Raw genomic sequence first — 18961 nt, 5'->3', positions numbered from 1 at the left:
AAGACATTAAATATCCCTTTAAATGTAATGTCTCTCTGTGCAAAGTGACTCCTGCTGCTGTTCCTGAAGGCTTTTATTCCTTCAAAATATAAAACAAAGTCCTGTATCCAAACATGGACCTTCTCTGCCAGTGTGATGTCCATAAACCAATGGAGTTGAAAAATGATTGGCATCAGTTTTATAGGATCCAAAAGCAGCATGTCAAACTGATTGGGGAGAGAGGGGGAGGGAGGAGAGCAACATTGGTGACACATTTAAGTAGAAGTCTATTGGAACTAATTACCTCAACGGAGAGAGGGAGTGTCGTTCTCTGCTGGTCATTTCTATATGAGAACTATTTGCTTTTATGGGCAGAAGATCTGGTGACACATTTGTAGACTGGAGGGGGAAGCATCTTCCTTGCCTTGTTTTTTTTTCTTTCAAACCAAGAAATTTGTTGAAACTCTTCGTACCAAAAATTCAATCTCAATTTTAGTAAATCATAGATTCATAGACACTAGGGCTGGGAGGGACCTCTGAAGATCGTCGAGTCCAGCCCCCTGCCCTAGGGGCAGGAAGTCAGCAGGGATCATAGGATCCCAGCAAGATAAATATCCAAATGTCTCTTGAAGGCGTTCAAGGTAGGCGCTTGAACCACCTCCAGCACCAGTCTATTCCAGACTTTGGGGGCTTGGACAGTAAAGAAGTTCTTCCTTATGTCCAGCCTGAAACGGTCATGGAGGAGTTTGTGACCATTCAACCTTGTCATCCATTGGGGTGCTCTGGTGAGCAGACATTCCCCCAGATCCTGGTGAGCTGGTTGGGGGGGGGGGGGTTGTCTTTTGTTTTTGAAAAAACAAACAAAAATCCAGGGAAGCTGTGCAGTTCAGTATAGTGAATATGTTTGAATTAAACTGCCTTTGGCGAAATGTTTCTGATTCACAAGCTCTTATTTTGGTTCCATTTTATTTTATATTTTTCTCATATAAGGTCTACATTTTGCCCTTCGGTGCCCTCTAAATCTGTCTAATTAGGAATAGGCCTTCCATAAGTTTTTAAGAGATGTAGTCATGTTTAGCCTACCTTATCCGCTTTTCCTCCTGCCACCATTATTTTTCGGACTATGATCAGAGGAGTGCCGTGTCTCTTGAGGAATGAGGGAAGCTACTAGCAGAGGTGTCGTTTCAGCAGACACTAAGTTGTGAGAAATAACCTGACAAGCTATCTTCAGATCCCTTTAGAAGTAGACAGAGAGGGAAGATTGAGAACCAACCAAAACTAGGGAAGATGGGAGTTGGAAGCCCTCCAAGGAAGCAGAGGGCAGAATCAAATTGGCAGTAGAAAGGGGAAATACAGCAAGAGCAGGAACACTGGGAGCCACCTCTTGAAGAGTCTTCTGCTATACCATGACATGAAAGTTTCTGCAAGTCTTTTTTAGAAAGAGCGATGCCTCTGTGTTGCTCTTCTGTGTCAATAAGAGAGCAGATAGGATTCCTTTGACTGATAGAAGATGCTTTCAGAGAGCAGAATCAGAAGTTCTTGCCAGTAAACTTTGAGGTGGTGGTTGGCTACCAGCCTTCTGTGAAGAATCCCCTGGAAGAAAGGAGAATTTCCTCTAGGTAAAACCCTATGTAAGAGGGCCAGTGTTTTGGGGAACCTAGGATCCACTGCAGATAAAGACCCTCTATTGTTACAAAGGGGTACTTATTAATCATCGAAAGGAGGACTGGGAGGGACCTGTAAGATCATAAAGTCCAGTCCCTTGCCATGGACAGGAGGTAATAGGGCTCAAACAAGCTCAACGAGGTATTTGTCCAGCCTCCTCTTAAAGACCGCCAGAGATGGCAACTGCACCACCTCTGCTGGAAGTGTTCCAGATTCTAGTTACCTGGGCAGAAAAGAAGTTTTTCCTTATGTCCAACCAAAGCTTTTCCTCAACTAGCTTGCGTCCATTGGTGTGTGTCTTCCTGGAGTGGGGACTTTTCTGAAGAGTTGTTGTCCTAGATGCTGGTGTTTTTCTTTGACATATTTGCAGGTGGATATCAGGTCACCTCTCGGCCTCCTTTTGCTCAGGCTGAACAAACCCAGATCCCAAAGTCTCTCCTCATAGGGCCTGTCCCCCAGGCCTTTGATCATGCGGGTGGCCCTCCTCTGCACCCTTTCAAGCTTGTCCGCATATTTCTTGAAGTGCAGTGCCCAGAATTGGACACAGTACTCCAGCTGTGGCCTCACCAATGCTGAATAGATGGGGAGGAGCACCTCTCTGGATCTGTTGGCAACACACCTGCTGATGCACGCCACGGTTCTATTTGTGCTATTGGCGACTTCATCATGCTGGAGGCTCGTATTCATCCTCTGCTCAATTGATACCCTTGGGTCCCTTTCGGATGCAGTGCCAGCCAGTGGACCACCACCCATTGTATAGATATGGTGAGGGTTCTTTCTACCCAAGTGAAGGACTCGGCATTGGTCCCTGTTGAACCTCATGTGGTTTTGTTTAGTCCATAGGACCAGCCTGTAAAGGTCTTCCTGAATCCTTGACTTGTCCTCTGTACCCGCTTGTCCCCACAGCTTGGTATCCTCTGAAAACTTATTAGGGAAACTCATAACTGGCACCAGGTGAACCCAACTTGTCAACAAGCGAAGTGACCCTGCCAGATTATTGTATCGGAGTGTTAAGTGACGCAAACATTTATAAATAGTGATGCGGTGGCGGAGTGTATCAGCAATTTGACCCAACATGCGAGCGATGCGTGATCAGGGCGTGATCGCCTGTGGTCTAGCCAATCAAAGACCACCTAATGGGCATGGCTGGCCAGCATGTCCATGGGTTCCAGAATGTACCATCAGGGGAGCTTCCTGATTGGCCAAAAAGGTTATATAGGGGACCACACGCCTCAGTGCGTGGTCCCCAGGCTCTGACTTTCAAGGCGGATTGATCACCCGTCTTGGGGCCTGGTCAGACCCCTAGGTCTATAGCAGAAGCTGCTCCGGTCGCTCTGAGCATTATAGTTTACTGCATCACCAAATCCGGAACGCACTGTACTTTGTCCCAACCAGACATCGTACTCATATACTGCAGTCTCCACCTGCCACCCACCGCTTGTCCGTTGTTGCTGTATATGGTTCATCGCCTCCAAGTTATGTCACCCTTCCAGTTGTTTCGACAGTTCTGTAAGTAAATATCAAGTTTTATTTCACCCTCTCATTGCCTCCGGTATTTCATCTCTCTCCTTCATACCTGGCATCCCTGAGCATGTCTGGGTTGGTGTCACCACCCGGTGCCCCACTCGACACGCAACTGCGGCCGTTTCCCAAGGACCATCCGGGAATCGTGGCCCACACAACTCTGCAGAACCAGGAATTTCACCTGATCTAGATCTAAAGGCAGAGAGTCTTGATAAAAAGCTTGCTTTTGGAAGAGTTATTTTGGCTGCAACAGTGTAGTTCACAGGTTCCTGAGCTTGGGTAAACTCACAAGTAACTAACAAGTTTAGTTTTGAGATCAAGATTTTTTTAAAAAATAAACTAATATAGTAAGGTTTAACTGTCCTTACCCAGAATGGAAACTCATGAAAAGGTTTGTGAAAGGCTTTATTTCCAAATGTATTTTGAAGGGGAAGTATAACTGGGTTACGTAGGGAGTGTAACGCAAGTGCCTGCTTGATAATCCTGTCCATACGTGAAATTCTGCCCCCATGGTATCTGCACCAGCAAAACTCTCCTCACATATTACACAATATATAACTTCTGTGGTCAAAAAGAAACTAGAATTTTTATTACTATGCCAGGGGTCTGGGCCTGGTGTTGTTCAGTTTATGATCAAAGTGAATTAATGCACATTCCAATAAAGTTTTGTTTGTTGTTGCTATATCACCTGTTATGTATCAAAACAAATTAGGCCAAAATAATCAAAAGATGTTTTATTAGTCCTATAATCATTTGAATTAAATGTACACCTCCTTCAGATCCATAGAATAAATCTAGCCCTCTTCAGCATCTTGACTGTGCATTCAGTGCTTCACTGAAAATTATTTCCATGCCCAAGTTAATATTGGGTGTCAACTGATTGCCGTAAAACCAAAGGGAGCTCACTTCTTGCAGTATCCAGCAGATGAAGCAAGCCCTTGCCAATGCTATATGTTAATCATTGGAAAGAAGTTTCACAAGTACCAAAGATTTGCTTATAAGATCTATCCCTAACATAATTTTATAATGTTGACCAACATTTATTTTTTCTGGAGCTAAGTTTCAAAGTGTTTACGTACTGTTTATGTAATGTTATTTTTGGGCTTAGGCTCACCGTTTTCTTACGTTATGGGACAAGAACAGGATTTCCAGAGATGCCATTAACATGACTATATGTTAACACAAAGTCAAGTCTTCCTCACCGCCCCGTTTTCTCTCCTCTACCCCCAATGAAAATCTCTCCCCAAAGAAAAAACTGAATAATGGCACAAAGAACAGGGTATAGCTGGATTGTCTGTGCGGGTTTATATATTATAGTGCAAGTGCATTTTGACAAAAGAAACTGAAGAAATGAGAAACTCCATTTGCCTTGGGAGTTGCTACTGATATAAATGTCAGGTTCGATACTTTCAGACTCTGGAACCACAAATTCAAATCTCAGGAGAGCTGACCTGAGTCCTTGACCTCTGTGGTAGAGAACGTGTCATTTCTGCTTTTTGGGGTGAGATGTTAAAATGATGTTTTGTCAGCTTTGTGCAGACACTGGAGATTGTACAGCACAATTAGAAGAGGAGGAAGTTCTTGATAACCTGGGGATGTTAATACATATTTTGCTGCATTCCACCTGTCAGCCTTGCTTCATTCTGGCAATGACTGAAATTTAGTCTTGCTTTATTCGTAGTACTGTTTCAGTGCTCTTTTGGCCAAGCAACTTTCTATCAATATAACTTGCTTGCCTCCCTTGTGAAAACCATCCAAGGACAGAGTTTCAGATAAGTTAGCACCTAAAAACAGTGCTGAAACGAAAAACCCAAACAGTCAAGGGTGAAAGTTAAGGGTTTTTTTAGTTAGTTTGTTAGTTTTTTTGCGGTGTTTCATTTCCTTGGTACTATCATACGAAATTACCGGTTTATCATTTTTTAGTAGATCAGTCTGTCAGTTTTAAAGTGGCTGTGGGCTATAACCTTTGAACATTAGACGCAGTTTCTTCTACTGTCAAAGTCTTGGCGTCTGCCACTAAGTTTTTATATGTATTACAGTAGTATGTGGAGGCCGAGAGGAGGGCTTCCATTCTACTCCTGTAAATGTGCATTCCACAGAAGTTTGTAACTGAATAGTCGGGGGGGGGGGGGTGGATGAAAAGGAAAACAGATACTGAGCTGAAGTGACTCACCCAAAATTGTACAGTGGGTCAGTGGCAGAGCTGAGAATAAACCCTGTCTTTCCTGACTTCCCGTCCTAGGATGCATTTTACATTGTGAGCTACCACAGCTCAGCAGACATTGCTCATTATGCTTGGACTGAAAAGTCTGTGGCCTGAAATCCAGGCAAGATTTAAACTCTGATTTGGGTTTGAGGCTGAATTAGGGTGTATGGATTAGCATAGAATTTGCTGCACACAAAGGTGATTTAAAATGTTCTTATGTTTGCCAAAGGGTAGAACGCACACTGAATTCCTGCAAAATTTCCAGTAACTTCCGCAGAAAGTAGACTTTTAACATTTTGACTTCAGCTTCCTTGAAATAAGAGGAACAGATTTCAAGTCCTTATTTTCACCATTTTTACTTCTCAAAACAGTGGTGTTGCATACAGACTAGAATGTAAGTTACTACATGGCATTGTAGTCAATCCCTCTCCCCCCTACCCACAAACAAAAAAGCAAAAACATCCTTAAATTTGAAGATTATGATTTTAAATCTGTTGATCTAGTGGATAAAGAGCAGAGATTTGTTTCCTCTCTGGATACTCATCAATGCAAACTGGAAACAGGGACAATTGTGATAGTGTTGAGATTGAAGTGAAATAATGAGAGTATAGACTTCTTAATTTAACACCTAAAATGTGGTTGGCAGACTTATTGCTGCATTTTTTTTTTAAGTAACAAACTATTTTTCATAAGCAGTTGCCTTAGCAGTTTCCAGCTTGCTTTAGAGTAACTTTTTTTAAATCCCAGTGCTGCAGGTAGTTTAAGCGCTCCTCTGAAAAGAGGTACCACGTAGAGTGCAACTGAGCTGAGGTGGATTGGAAAGGGGATTATGTTTTGCATGGTGAAGCAATGAATGTAGGCTATAGATAAGTGGGGTAAGTTTAGGGAGAGCACAGTTGCTACAGCTTGATTTGATTTTTTTTTCAGGAACAGGTTAAGGCTTTTTTTTCCTTTCAAAGAGCTACCCCACACTTGACTGTACTGGAACTTGTACAGCACTTGCCCATGGCACTCATGCCATTCTCTGCTGGAGCTTGGTACTCCATTTTTACCTGACCATATGACTCTAGGATCAACTGTTTTTTCCTGATAAATAGTCCCACAATGGGTAACAACTGGAAAAGAACTTGCTACTTTACTGACATACCTTGCTGTATAAAAATATCAGTCAAATGCCTGTTGACAGTGAATTCCTCGTATAGGAACATCGATTCCCTAGCTTCAAAAAACACAGTTGTTCTTAAATTGACTGTCTTAGGCAGTTAGTCATGGGTGTAGTGTGAGGTAGTTCAGAACTTGTTGCCCTACCATGTAAGCATTTTGTCTGTAGTTGAAAAATGTGGTGAAACTTATTACTTGTTAAGACCTTGAATTGTCTTCTTGATCTCCAAAATCAAGAAGAAAGATTTGTCTCAATTGTGGAGCAGTGCAGGAGAACCATGATCGCTTTTGCATTAGTTGTGTCCAATAAGTGTGTATTTGCCAATCATTAAATTTATTTTATTCAAGTGGTTGAATAAATTTCTTTATTTATTCAAAAAGAGAATAAGAATAAATTCTTATAAGTAAAAAACGTTGTAGCTAGGGACAGACATTCAAAAAGCTTGAGCTTAAATTGGTTCAATCTTTGGAGCTTAGGCTAACCTGACTAGGTTGAACAAGTTTGCAACTGCACAGACATTCCCTCTGGACTGAGGATTCCACAGTGCTGAGCTCCCACCGGAGGATGCTTTGATTAGGGAGAGGTGTAAATCCCCACCCTTCCTACACCATCCCAGACTTTTCTCCACTCGCTGCTCAAGGGGCAGGAGTGTTGCCAGACCCCAGTTCTTGGCTAGCACTGAGGCAAAGGGCAGGTGTGCAGTATATGCATCTGTTGATGATACTGGGCTTTTCAATCTCCCTCTCCCTGCTTCTTCATACTGTCTGCAAACTAATGGGTAAGGGAGCCAGCAGGAAGCTGATAACACAGTGTTTAGCAGCCCATCAAGAAAACAAAAGCCTCTCATCAGTTCAAGCTCTTCTTAAACAGCTTTTTCCAAGGAAGGGATGGAGGGACGTTACCAGCTACCTGTTGATTGGCTCCAGAAAGCCCTAAAAAGACACTGTTCTATATGCCTTCGTCCTATCCCAGTGAAACTGGAGAGGCACACACACAGACACCTCTCAACATTATCTAGCATACCACAAACTGGCTAGGGTCCTTGGGGCTGGGATCCATGTTGTGGGAGATGGGAGGGGGGGGTGGGATCCCTGCTTGAATAGTGAGGGTGGGGTGAGGCAGGGGGAAGCCAGGCAGACCTTGCTGTGCCTGCAGTTGCTGCCAGAGCTCTGGCTAGGAAGCAGAAGGGAGGGGCCAGCCCTGTTCTCTGGAGCAGACAGCCCTGCCCAGGGCTGCAAAGCATCTGGGATGCTGGGAGACTCTGGTTTAACTTAAACCAGGAAGAGGGGTAATGGCTTGACCCAAATCAATTAAGTCTGATACTACATTTATGTGTACTGAACTTATGTTGTGTTACAGGTTTAAACCAGTTTCTGATCACTTAAACCAGTTTGTGTAATGTCTGTCCCTGGCCTGTTATGACTTGGAAGTAGTAAACTGGACTTTGCATCAGCCCTGTCCTTGAAATGACTCTTGTTTTCACAAGCCTGGTTATAATCCATGAACTTGAAATCCTCAAAATATCTGTGGCTGGGTTTTGCAGGAGTTTTGTTTGTTTGTTTGGGGTTTTTTGAGAGACATTTCCTGATTTAGTTTGTGGTGCCATTTGACATTTGGTGGATACGTTTTTTTTCTTGTTCTGAAAGAACAGGGCTACTTTTTATTACATGTCTTTTAATTCATGAGGAATGTATGGGTAATAGGAAGACATTGAAATTAACCTGAGTAGCCAGCATAGGGTATGCACTGTAGCCTATTCTAATCAGCCTGGGACTCTGAAAGCTAGCTAGATGCTTCTCATGGTAACTGCCCAGCTTCTTGTTGCAGATTGACATAATTCCACCTATCCCGGGGGAACATAATAGAGCACTTCAGGGAGTGCTCTAAATTCTGAAGGGAATTTAGGATCTTTTTATAGGATTTCTGGAGTGCTTATGTTCATCCAAAAGATTGTAGGCTGTTAAATGTTTTTAAAAGGTTTTTCTAATTGCCACACTCTTTGCCTTTAAGTGGCTTCAGATATTCACAGAACTTTGATTTTAAACTTGTCTAATCTCTCCAGCTATCTAGTTAAGAAAAACTATTGCAACTGAAAACAGCTGATTTCTCTTGCTCGCTTCGGCAGCACATATACTCAAATTGGAACGATACAGAGAAGATTAGCATGGCCCCTGCGCAAGGATGACACGCAAATTCGTGAAGCGTTCTTTCTTTCTGAGCCGGCGAAACCAGCTCAGCGGCACCGGGATGGTCGACGCCCTGCAGCTCTTCCGCCTGCTGGTGCGGGCCCGCCTCTCGCTCAAGTTTGAGCACGCTGTCCTCCGGCGGACGGTGCCCGCCTTTGAGGAGCGCTGGGCCCTCGAGGGGGTGCTGTGCCGAGTCGAGGCGGGACGCCTGATCCTCGTTCTGTGATGCCACCGGCTGGTAAAGCCGCAGAGACGCGTCAAGCGGACCGAGGCCCTGGGCTTTTGCTCAAGTGGGTCGACCCCGGAGGCCTCCATGGGTGTCCCCGCTGGCAGAACTGTAAATACTGTAAATAGTCCTAATGTTCGCTGTATTGTTTTTTTTGTCTAGAGTGTACGGGCAGGCCTTGCAGGCCATGAGCCCAGGTCTTGTCCATGAGGCCCAGAGCTTCGGGCGTCCTTGTACATGCTCTTTACTGGCTCCGAGTCATCACCCTCCTGGGAATAAAGGTCTCTTAAAAGTCAAAGTCTTTCTTTCTTTCTTTCTTGTGTTGTATGAAAGGAGAGAAGGTTAGCACTCCCCTTGATAAGGATGGAAGCGGTCCTAGTGGCCTATACAACACGCATATGGTTAAGGCATTGCCACTTACTTCGTGGCATCTTTCTTTCTTTCTTTCTTTCTTTCTTTCTTTCTTTCTTTCTTTCTTTCTTTCTTTCTTTCAAGATGGCCGCTGACAGCTGAAGCCCTTCTAAGCTCCTCCAGCTCAGGTACTTTCAGCTTGTTGCCTTGCACTCCCTGCCCCCCTTTTCCTGCCCCCCCCCCAAAAAAAACCCTTGCCTCTCCCCACCCTGTCCCTGGGGACCCCCTCCCTGCCCCTTCCCCCCGCTTTCTGAACCTTTTTCCCCTAGGCTCTGGCAGCCTCGTTTGCCTCTGCCCCTCCCCCACCCCCGCCTGAGTTCTCCTTTTGATTTCTGCTGCCTCCCTCCCCCAGGGCCCCTTCCCTTGGTCCCTGCCATCTGCCCCTGCCTTGGGGCTTGCCCTGAGCCCCTGCGGGGTTGCTCTGCCCCCCCTCAGGCCGATTTTGGGGCGTTTTCAGCCCCCTCCCAGTCCCACACCCCCGTGTCAGCCTGAGGCTTTTTTTTTTTTTTTTTTGCTGCGCTTCGCAGTTTAACCCTGTCCTGGCGAGGAATGGCGGCTCCTACGCCTGGCAGCTGGCATGAGGATGTCTCTCGGGACCTCCCACTGACTCATGGCCTGAGGGTTCATGCCCCTCTCCATGTGGGGCTCGAGGCTTGCGTGGAGGCTCTGGCCGCCCTCCTGGGATGGCGTACCATCCGCTACGCGGGGCGCGTGAACACGGTCCCGATGATCTATTTGAGCAAGCCCGCCTTGGTTGACAGGGTGTGTGCGGAGGGCCTGGACATTGTGGGCATCCACTACCCTGTCACGCCCCTAGAGACTCAGGCAGTGAGGGTGGTGATTTCCAACGTCCCACCGCACGTTTCCGATCGGGAGCTGGCCAGGGGACTCGAGGCCTATGGGGTTCCTGCGAGTCCTTTTCGCCGCCTGCCGATGGGAAACAAGAACCCTCAGGGCAAGCATGTCCTGTTCTTTCGGAGGCAGGTCTTCATGCTCCTCAAGGAGGGCCCCCAGTCGCTGCCTCGCTCCCTGAGCCTCACGCTCGAGGGGCGGAGGTTTATTATCTATCTGTCTGTGGGAGAGACCACGTGCTTCAAGTGCGGGGGCTCCTCCCACCTGGCCACGCAGTGCCCTCGGGGCAAGGCAGCCGGACCATCGCCGCCTGCGGCAGCGCCGAAAGACGGCGCGTCGACCTCTGGGGCACGCGGCAGGCCCAGGGAGGTTGGGAGCTCTTCCTCCCGACCTCCTTCCACCCCCATTCCATCTCAGGGGACCAGGGTCTCCAGTGGGAAGCCATCATCCAGCCGAGGGGCTGGTGCTACTACCGTGGCCCCACCGCCCCCTCCCCCGTCTGTGGCGCCCCCTGCCCTCGGTGCGGCAGCCCCACCGGGTGGAGGGGCGGACGCTTCCCCTTGCCCCCTGCCTGCCCCGGCCGAAGTGGCTGGGGTGGCCGGGGACTGCGGCGCTGGAGCCTCATCGGATGATGGGGCTCGGGCGTCCTCCCAACCACCCGACAAAGAGAGGGAGATGAGGGGGGCCGCTCAGGACACCCCATCCCTGACAGACCCCTCCTCGGCCAGTGCCGAGGGCCCCCCCACTACAGAGCCGGACCCCACCCCGGCTGCCACACCACCCACCCCGTCAGATGTAGCCACCGACGGGGCAGACTTAGCAGGTGGGGGGGAGGGGCCTTCAGGGGTCCCCCTCCCCTCGCCTGTCCCCCAGCCTCCGGAGTCGGGCGGCAGCAGGGATAGTGGCGAATGTCTCTCTTCCTGTGGCCTGGCCCCGGGGGTGGCGGGAGAGCCCGCTGCCCCTTTGGTCATGCCCCAGCCTACCGGAGCAGACGGGGAAGTTAGCGAGATGGAGATCCAGCTCTCGGAGTCTCGCAAGAGACGTCGTGAGCGGGATGGCCCCTCCCCCACCAAGAAGACAGGGAATGTCCTCGCGGAGCCGGTCCTTGACTGGGACGATGAGAGGCGGCTGATGTGCCTGGACATCGAGGGGGTCGACGCTGCAGTTGCGGGCGAGCTCCCGCCGGGGGTGCGGTCTCTCCGCTCTTCCGTAGGCAACATCCACCCCAAGCTGGCGGAGCCCCCCTGGGTCCCTCCTGACTATGGGGGACTCCTGTCCTTGCTGAAGCTAACTAAGGGGGCAGAAAAATGTAGCGGGGCACATCACCCAGTGGTGTGCGGACCCCAAAGTGTTTGTCAAGGCTGCCAGGGCGGCAGTCAAGCTCATGCAGCAAGATCGGGGCACACGTCAGATGGCCTACCGTCTGGACAAGCTTGCCCAGAGGGTGAGAGTGGAGTGGGGCCTGGGCGGGTCCTTCGACTAGAGTAGGGCACGGTAGACCTTCCCTGACCTGTCTGTATTGCCTTGCTCTGCTCTTGGGTGCTCGCTCTTCCACCCGCGCTCTACTTTGCTCCTCCTCTCCCACACCCACACCCATGGCAGCCACAACCATTGGCACCTTCAACGTCAACGGCTGTCGAGACGCGGTGAAGTGCGAGGCCGTCCTGGAGCTCCTGCGACAGAAGAGGCTGGCCGTCACCTTCCTACAAGAGACCCACTCTGACAGGTTCAACCAGGCGGCCTGGCGAGGACAGGTGTTCCTGAGCCACGGCACCAACCTCCGCGCAGGGGTCGTGACACTCTTATCGCCGCAGCTGCAGCTTGACGCGGCGGTGCTGCGGGAGGTCGTCCCCGGCCGCCTGCTGACCGTTCGCATCACCCTCACGCAACACCGTCTGCTGCTCATCAACATCTATGCGCCCTCCGATGGCCAGGAGAGGGTCGTTTTCTTTGAGACCTTGGCTGCCCTCCTGCGCGACGCTAGCGAGGATGATGACCTGCTCCTCCTCGGGGGAGATTTCAATTGCACCACTGCCCCGCACCTCGACCGCACAGGGCCTGAGCCCCACCTGCCCTCCGCTCGCAAGCTGCAAGCTGCCCTGGAGGGGGCAGACCTCGTGGACGTCTGGCGAGCCCTGCATCCCGATGCGCGCCAGTACCCCTGGGCCAAGATGAGTGCCGGCGGTCTCACCATGGCTCGCCTCGACCGCCTTTATATCACCAGGCATCACCTGCCACTCCTGCGCAGCAGCCGCATCGCTCCCTCGGGTCTGTCAGATCATGGTCTGGCCTTCAGCGAACTGAGCCTGCCGGGGAGAGCCTGTGCACAGGCACCGTATTGGTGTTTGAACGTTAGTCTGCTCCAGGACTCTTATTTCCGGGACTGCTTTGCCCACTTTTGGCGGCGGTGGGAGGCTGCGAGACCGAGCCACTCCTCCTGGAAGCTGTGGTGGGACGTGGGCAAGGTCCAGACCCGAGCCTTCTGCCAGCAGTACACCCAGCTGGCCGCAAGCGAGATGCGCCGCCGTATCCGGGAGTTGGAGGAGGACGTGGCGGAGCTCGAGGCTGCTCTGCTGGCCGCTGGCAGCGACGCAGCACTGAGCGAGAGCCTCCAGCTCCGCAGGAAATGCCTGCGCGACTTGGCAGAGAGCGCGGCCCACGGCGCGAGGATCCGCGCCCGCTGCCAGGAGCTGGTGGAAACCGACGCCCCGACCCGCTTCTTTTTCGACCTGGAGCGGCGGCGGGCAGCGAGCAAAGTCTTGGACCATCTCAAGACTCCTGAGGGCCGGGTCATTACAGAGCCGGGCGAAGTCCGCGAACGTGCCGTCGCCTTCTATCGCGACCTGTTCGCGGCCGAGCCGTCGTGCCCCGAGGCCACGCGGGAACTCCACGAGGGCCTACCGCGTCTCAATGCCCTGGAGGCTGGCGAGCTGGAGCGGGACTTGTCCCTGGAAGAGCTGGTGGCCGCCACGGCCGGCCTCGCCTCCGGCAAAGCCCCGGGCCTCGACGGGCTGCCTGCCGAGTTCTTCAAGACCTTCTGGCCTCTCCTCGGCCCCAGCCTCCTGCGCGTCTTCCAGGAGAGTTTCGCCGACAAGGTCTTGCCGATCAGTTGCCACCGAGCGGTGCTGACCCTGCTGCCCAAGAAGGGAGACCTGGGCTACATGAAGAACTGGCAGCCGGTCTCCCTGCTGTGCGCGGACTACAAGATTCTGGCCAAAGCGCTGGCCACCCGCCTCCGCGCGGTCATGGCCTCTCTCACCAGGCCCGAGCAGAGCTACTGCGTGCCGGGCAGGACCATACAAGACAACCTGTTCCTGCTGCGGGACCTGCTCACGGCTAGCGAGCTCTTTGGCCTCGACATCGGCCTCCTCTCTCTCGACCAGGAGAAGGCCTTTGACCGCGTGGGCCACGCCTACCTCTTCCGCACGCTGGAGGCCTTTGGCTTTGGGCCCCTCTTCACCGGGGCCCTCCGGGTCTTGTACCGGGACATTTCCAGCCTGCTCAAGGTGAACGGGGTGCTTTGCGCTCCGTTCCCCGCGCGCAGGGGCATTCGCCAGGGCTGTCCGCTGTCGGGCATGCTCTACGCCCTGGCCATCGAGCCGCTGTTACACGCGCTGCGCCGCCGCCTGAGTGGGGTGGCCCTGCCATCGGCCACGGGCCCGTCCGCTGGCCCTCGTCTCCGACTGTCGGCCTATGCGGACGACGTCACCGTCTTCCTCGCCACCCGGGAAGACGTGCGGGCTCTGGCAGATTGCCAGCGGGCCTACGAGCGCGCCTCCTCCGCCCGCATCAACTGGGGCAAGAGTGACACTCTGCTGCTTGGCGCATGGACTGGCAGGCCTCCGCCGGACTTGCCGGGGGGCCTCGCCTGGCGCCGCGAGGGCCTCAAGGTCTTGGGCGTGTTCCTGGGGCCGACGACCTTCATGGCGCGCAACTGGGACGGCCTCGAGGAGGGAGTGGAGGCCCGCCTGCAGCGGTGGCGCTGGCGCCTGCCCAGCCTTTCCTACCGGGGGCGCATCCTCGTCATCAATAACCTGGCGGCGGCGACCCTGTGGCACCGCTGCGCGGTGCTGGACCCTCCGCCGGAGCTACTGGAGCGACTGCAGCGGCTCCTGGTCGATTTCCTGTGGGACGGACGCCACTGGCTCCCACGAGCTGCCCTCTACCTGCCCACCGGCGAGGGGGGCCAGGGCCTGATCGATCTGGCCAGCAGGGTGGCCGCCTATCGGCTGCAGGCCCTCCAGCGGCTCCTGTACACCGAAGGCCACCTCCCGTGGCGACAGCTGGCGTGCCGATTCCTGCGGCGAGTGGGGGGCCTCGGCTTTGACCGGGAGCTGTTTCAACTGGACCTCACCTTCCTGAACGGGGCGGTCCTTCCCCCGTTCTACCGCAGCGTGGTGCGGGCCTGGCGGGCGGCCTTCCATCTCTGTCCCCAGGCCAGGCACCTGCGGTTCCCGCAACTCCTTCGAGAGCCCTTGGTCCACAACCTGGCCCTGCACCGTGTCGTGCCGAGCCTGGCCTCTGCCAGCCTCACGGCAGCTCTCGTCGAGGCACGCTCCACCCGCCTGGAGCACCTCCTGGACCCCGCTCGGTCGGACTGGCTGTCCCCCGAGGCCCTGGCTGCCCGGCTGGCGATGCGCTCCGTCCGCACCGCGGGGCGGCTTCTGCGGGCCGTTAGGGCCACCCTCCCGACGGAGGCAGTGACCGCCCTGGAAGCCCATCTCCAGACTCGCCGGCCCCTCCCCACCGCAGACGCCGCGGAACACGCCATCCCAGCAGTACCCGGCGAGCTGACCGAGCGGCCCAACACGCTGCTCAGGCTCCCGGTGCCCCCCAGCAGCAATACGGGCTGCCCTTTTGGCCCCCTGCCCCGCAAGGGCCTCTACATGTGGGTGGTGCGCACCCGGCACGCCCAGGTGCTCGCCGGCCGCCCTGACACTGTGTGGCGGCGGCGCCTGGCGCGGCCTGGGACCCCGGCGTGGCGCACGCTGTATAAGGTGCCCATCGCCAAGAAGACCGGCGACCTGCAGTGGCAGCTCGTGCACGGCATCCTGGCCACCGGCACCTTTGTGCGTCACTTGGACCCAGCGGCCTCGGCGGCCTGCCCCTTCTGCCCGGGGGTGCTGGACGAGGACATTTTCCACGCGTTCCTCGACTGCCCCCGGCTGCAGCCTCTCTTTGCCGCCCTGGGCGCACTGCTTCAGGTACTGGGCCGAGACTTCTCCAAAGACGCCTACGTCCACTCCTTTCCATACCAGGCGGCTGAGCGGGCCACGGTCAGCCTGGCCAACTTCCTGCTGGGCCAGGCCAAGATGGCCACCCTGAAGAGCCGGCGAAACCAGCTCACCGGCACCGGGACGGTCGACGCCCTGCAGCTCTTCCGCCTGCTGGTGCGGGCCCGCCTCTCGCTCGAGTTTGAGCACACTGTCCTCCGGCGGATGGTGCCCGCCTTTGAGGAGCGCTGGGCCCTCGAGGGGGTGCTGTGCCGAGTCGAGGCGGGACACCTGATCCTTGTACTGTGATGCCACCGGCTGCGGGCCGAGGCCCTGGACCTTTGCTCATGCGGGTCGACCCCGGAGGCCTCCATGGGTGTCCCTGCTGGCAAAACTGTAAATACTGTAAATAGTCCTAATGTTCATTGTGTTGTTTTTTTTGTCTAGAGTGTACGGGCAGGCCTTGCAGGCCATGAGCCCAGGCCTTGTCCATGAGGCCCAGAGCTTCGGGCGTCCTTGTACATGCTCTTTACTGGCTCCGAGTTATCACCCTCCCGGGAATAAAGGTCTCTTAAAAGTAAAAGTCTTGCTTGCTTCCTTCCTTCCTTCCTTCCTTCCATTTTAATAGAGACATTTAGTCTGGTTTAAAAGCTTTCTAGTGAACCTTTTATGAATGACTAATTTAGGCTTGACAGGTTTTAATTATAATCTCTCTATACACAAGTTAAGATGCTTAATGCTGGTGAAAAGTTCTGAATGCAAAGCAAACTTGTGTCAAGTTGCAGAGCAAATTTACCCATCTTAATTGCTTTAGGGTTGAACTTTGACCTTAGTTCCCCATCTGTGTCTTACAAATTCCCTTCCCTCATAACAATAACTGCCTTTCTGTAGAACTTTGGATCTATATTTAATTTTACAGAATTGTCAGTCTTGCAGCTGAATTTCCACAGGCCAGAGTCTGTTTGTCTTTGGACAGTAAGAATACTTTGCTCAGGGATGGATTTAGCTCCCCTAGATCAAGAAAAGCATTTCCTTTATTCTGTGGGTAAAATGGGTGTTGCTTATGGAGTAAGGTACTTCCCTACATGAGTAAAGGTGACAATGTGATTTTAATAGTTTTGGCAGCATTTATTTTCCATTAAGACAAGCTTCCAAAAATACTTGCAGTGCCTTTCTGTGTCTGGTTTTAATGAGCAACGCCTTAAGTGTATTGTTCCTTTTTAGGATTGATGGTGTCTGCATAATTTTCCGTGTGTGACCCAGCCTCGGTACTTCAGTCACAAAGGTTAGTTGCATCCTTTCCTTAGATAAGAATTGAGATCCACCCAAGCTTACAAAATTAGCCTTGAAAATATCTACTGAGTGCAGATTCTTTTGCTGTGCTCTGGAGAGTGCATTTAAAAGTTTGAATCCAAAATTGATTTTGAAGTACTCTAATCTAAAATAACCCTGATGTTAGCATTGTTGTCTGTAACTCCTGCTAGCCTCTAGTGTTCTGGTTCAGTGCGTTGGCACTCAGTTTCCTGATGCTGTGAAATTGAGACTCATCTGGAGATTCAAACTTTTCTAAAGAGATCACAGGACACTTAAGACTCTGTTTCATTAGTTAGGTGAAAGTAGTTCTTTTCAACGACTGGAAGGGGATGCATGGGGGTGCACGTTTCCCCCCCCCGACGGGGCCGGTGCCCACCCCCGATGACTGACACTGATGCTGTCTGCAGGGCTGATTTCCCCCCCCCCCCCCCCCCCCCGGGGCTACCGCCATCAGAGGCTTCTGCTGGTGCTGCCCCAGATTTGGGAGGCACCAGTCACTCGTGTTTCTTATGGTGAGGTATACACACAAAACAAACCAAGTCAAGCCTTTGGGACTTGACTGTTGAAATGGAAAGAAGGTAAAGTATGCTACCTGGAATTCCTCCTCATGAATTGTCAAAACACTGGAGGTAACGCTTGGAGTTTGCAAGCTATTGGGAACTGTAGGAAATTGCTGGGAGTTAAGTGAAACTTCACAAGAAATGTTTGTGCTCAGTGCCTCTACCTATGTAGAGTTGGTCCAAATTCTTGGATTCTAGGTTTTGGAGTCTGTCAGGATCTTGGTTTGGATTTATCTTTTAAAAAAAAACATTTCATATATGCAGTGAGAATCAATTGGAGCAGAAATAACTGACCTGAAGAACAGACGACTTCTGTCTTAAGAGGATCAGCTGCTGCATGGAGCAGCTGTAATAATCCCAACTCCTTGAAGAAAAGAGCAAAGTGTGAGCTGTATTCAGTGTGCAGGCAGCAAGTCGTAAATTCTTTGAGTAGTGGTGGCCTGAGATTCAAGGAATAGGATTAGAAAGCTACTGTAGGCTAATGAAAATGGCTCCCTTGGGATCATCTTGAACATAACCCAATGGACAGCCTTAAGGGAAGGAATGTCTCATGTGATTCTGATTTCTCTGACGTCGAATACTGTGATATTGGTAATGCTTTCTATATGCATACTGTTTTACAGTATGTTTTTGAACATGAGTGCAAACTAAATGTCTCTCAGACTTGCCCCACACCATTAATGCTTACTTTATTCTGGACAAGTCAGCAAGTGGTTTTCAAGCTCTTTGTAATGCAGTGTCTTGCAATTTTTATCCATTTTGCTATCCTAGGTCTTTAGCTGTCTGGGACAGGAACATTCAAGGGCTACCTTCACATGTGATTTACCCTAAAAAGAGATGGCATTATTGAAGGGACACAGAAGGCTGGCACCATCTAACCACTCTAGCAGTAATTTTCATCAATCTCTTCAAAGTGTTTACATCTAGGCTTATAGCATAAATGGCTAATTGTGGATTGCAAGCCTGTCTTACCAATGTAAATAAGAGAAAAGCCCCTTTGATCTATAAGATGTGGATGTCTACAAGCTAATTTCAGCTCCAACAAATGTTAACAAGCTTTTTTCTGTGTAGAGGGGACGGAAAGCTTTCCCAGTAGATGAAGGGATGAGGTGGACAGAATGTGCTAACCTCATTACTTTCTGAGCCCAAGTTCCTAGAACAAGACATTTGGGTAAGGAAGCATGGGCTAACCCCTTGTCTACATTACGAAGTTTTGGGGTTTTTTGCACTCCTAGCCAGCAGAACTCCTGGTGTGGATGCAGCCCAGCCAGCAGAAGGTGGGCTTGTGCCTGCAGAGCTGTTTGAGGAAAATGGTGCAACTTTGGTTACAGAAAAATTCCTGGTGCTATGGCTGTGTCCAAAGCAGTGGACATGGCTGCTATTAACACTGCTGCCATAAATAAAGAAGCAGCCCCCATAACATAAACTCAACAGAATAGACCAGTGGTGGCCAACTTGTGACATGCATGCCACAAGTGCCATGGGCTACCAGCATGTGTGTTTGGCATGTGGCAGATTGGGGAGGATGAGAAGGAAGGAGTGAGAGTCAGGGCTCAATGCTGACTGGGGCATTTGGCAGGAACAGTGTGGGTAGGTGCCACTGACTTTGTTGTCAAATCCCAATCGCCACAGGTGACACTGGGCAACACCGATGACTGATTAT

The 18961-nt window shown here is 51.5% G+C and overlaps 1 protein-coding gene and 2 non-coding genes across 10 annotated transcripts in view; all 3 read left to right on the top strand.

The window, feature by feature from the left end:
* The window catches only part of LMO1 (LIM domain only 1), a 93652-nt gene that overhangs the window by 34108 nt on the left and 40583 nt on the right, over positions 1-18961 (top strand). For 3 of the 8 annotated variants that reach the window (XM_059722655.1, XM_059722654.1, XM_059722652.1), the window contains one exon: positions 8662-16638. The exons of 2 other annotated variants lie outside the window; for them this stretch is intronic. In XM_059722655.1, coding sequence (XP_059578638.1) covers positions 11807-15733 — 3927 coding nt within the window. In that variant the 5' untranslated portion in view covers positions 8662-11806 and the 3' untranslated portion in view covers positions 15734-16638. 3 more of the 8 variants (XM_014602461.3, XM_059722656.1, XM_059722653.1) reach the window with 2 other exon arrangements.
* On the top strand, positions 8646-8752 carry LOC132248914 (U6 spliceosomal RNA). The gene has a single exon (XR_009460387.1). It is a non-coding gene; the product is annotated as a U6 spliceosomal RNA (small nuclear RNA).
* Positions 9268-9395, top strand: LOC132248948 (U6atac minor spliceosomal RNA). Its single transcript, XR_009460419.1, has one exon. It is a non-coding gene; the product is annotated as a U6atac minor spliceosomal RNA (small nuclear RNA).

The sequence above is a fragment of the Alligator mississippiensis genome, chromosome 2 (genome assembly GCF_030867095.1).
Source record: "Alligator mississippiensis isolate rAllMis1 chromosome 2, rAllMis1, whole genome shotgun sequence".
Classification (NCBI taxonomy): Eukaryota; Metazoa; Chordata; order Crocodylia; family Alligatoridae; genus Alligator; species Alligator mississippiensis.
Note: the sequence above shows the minus strand (reverse complement) of the source record. Positions and strands in the feature narration are given on the sequence as shown.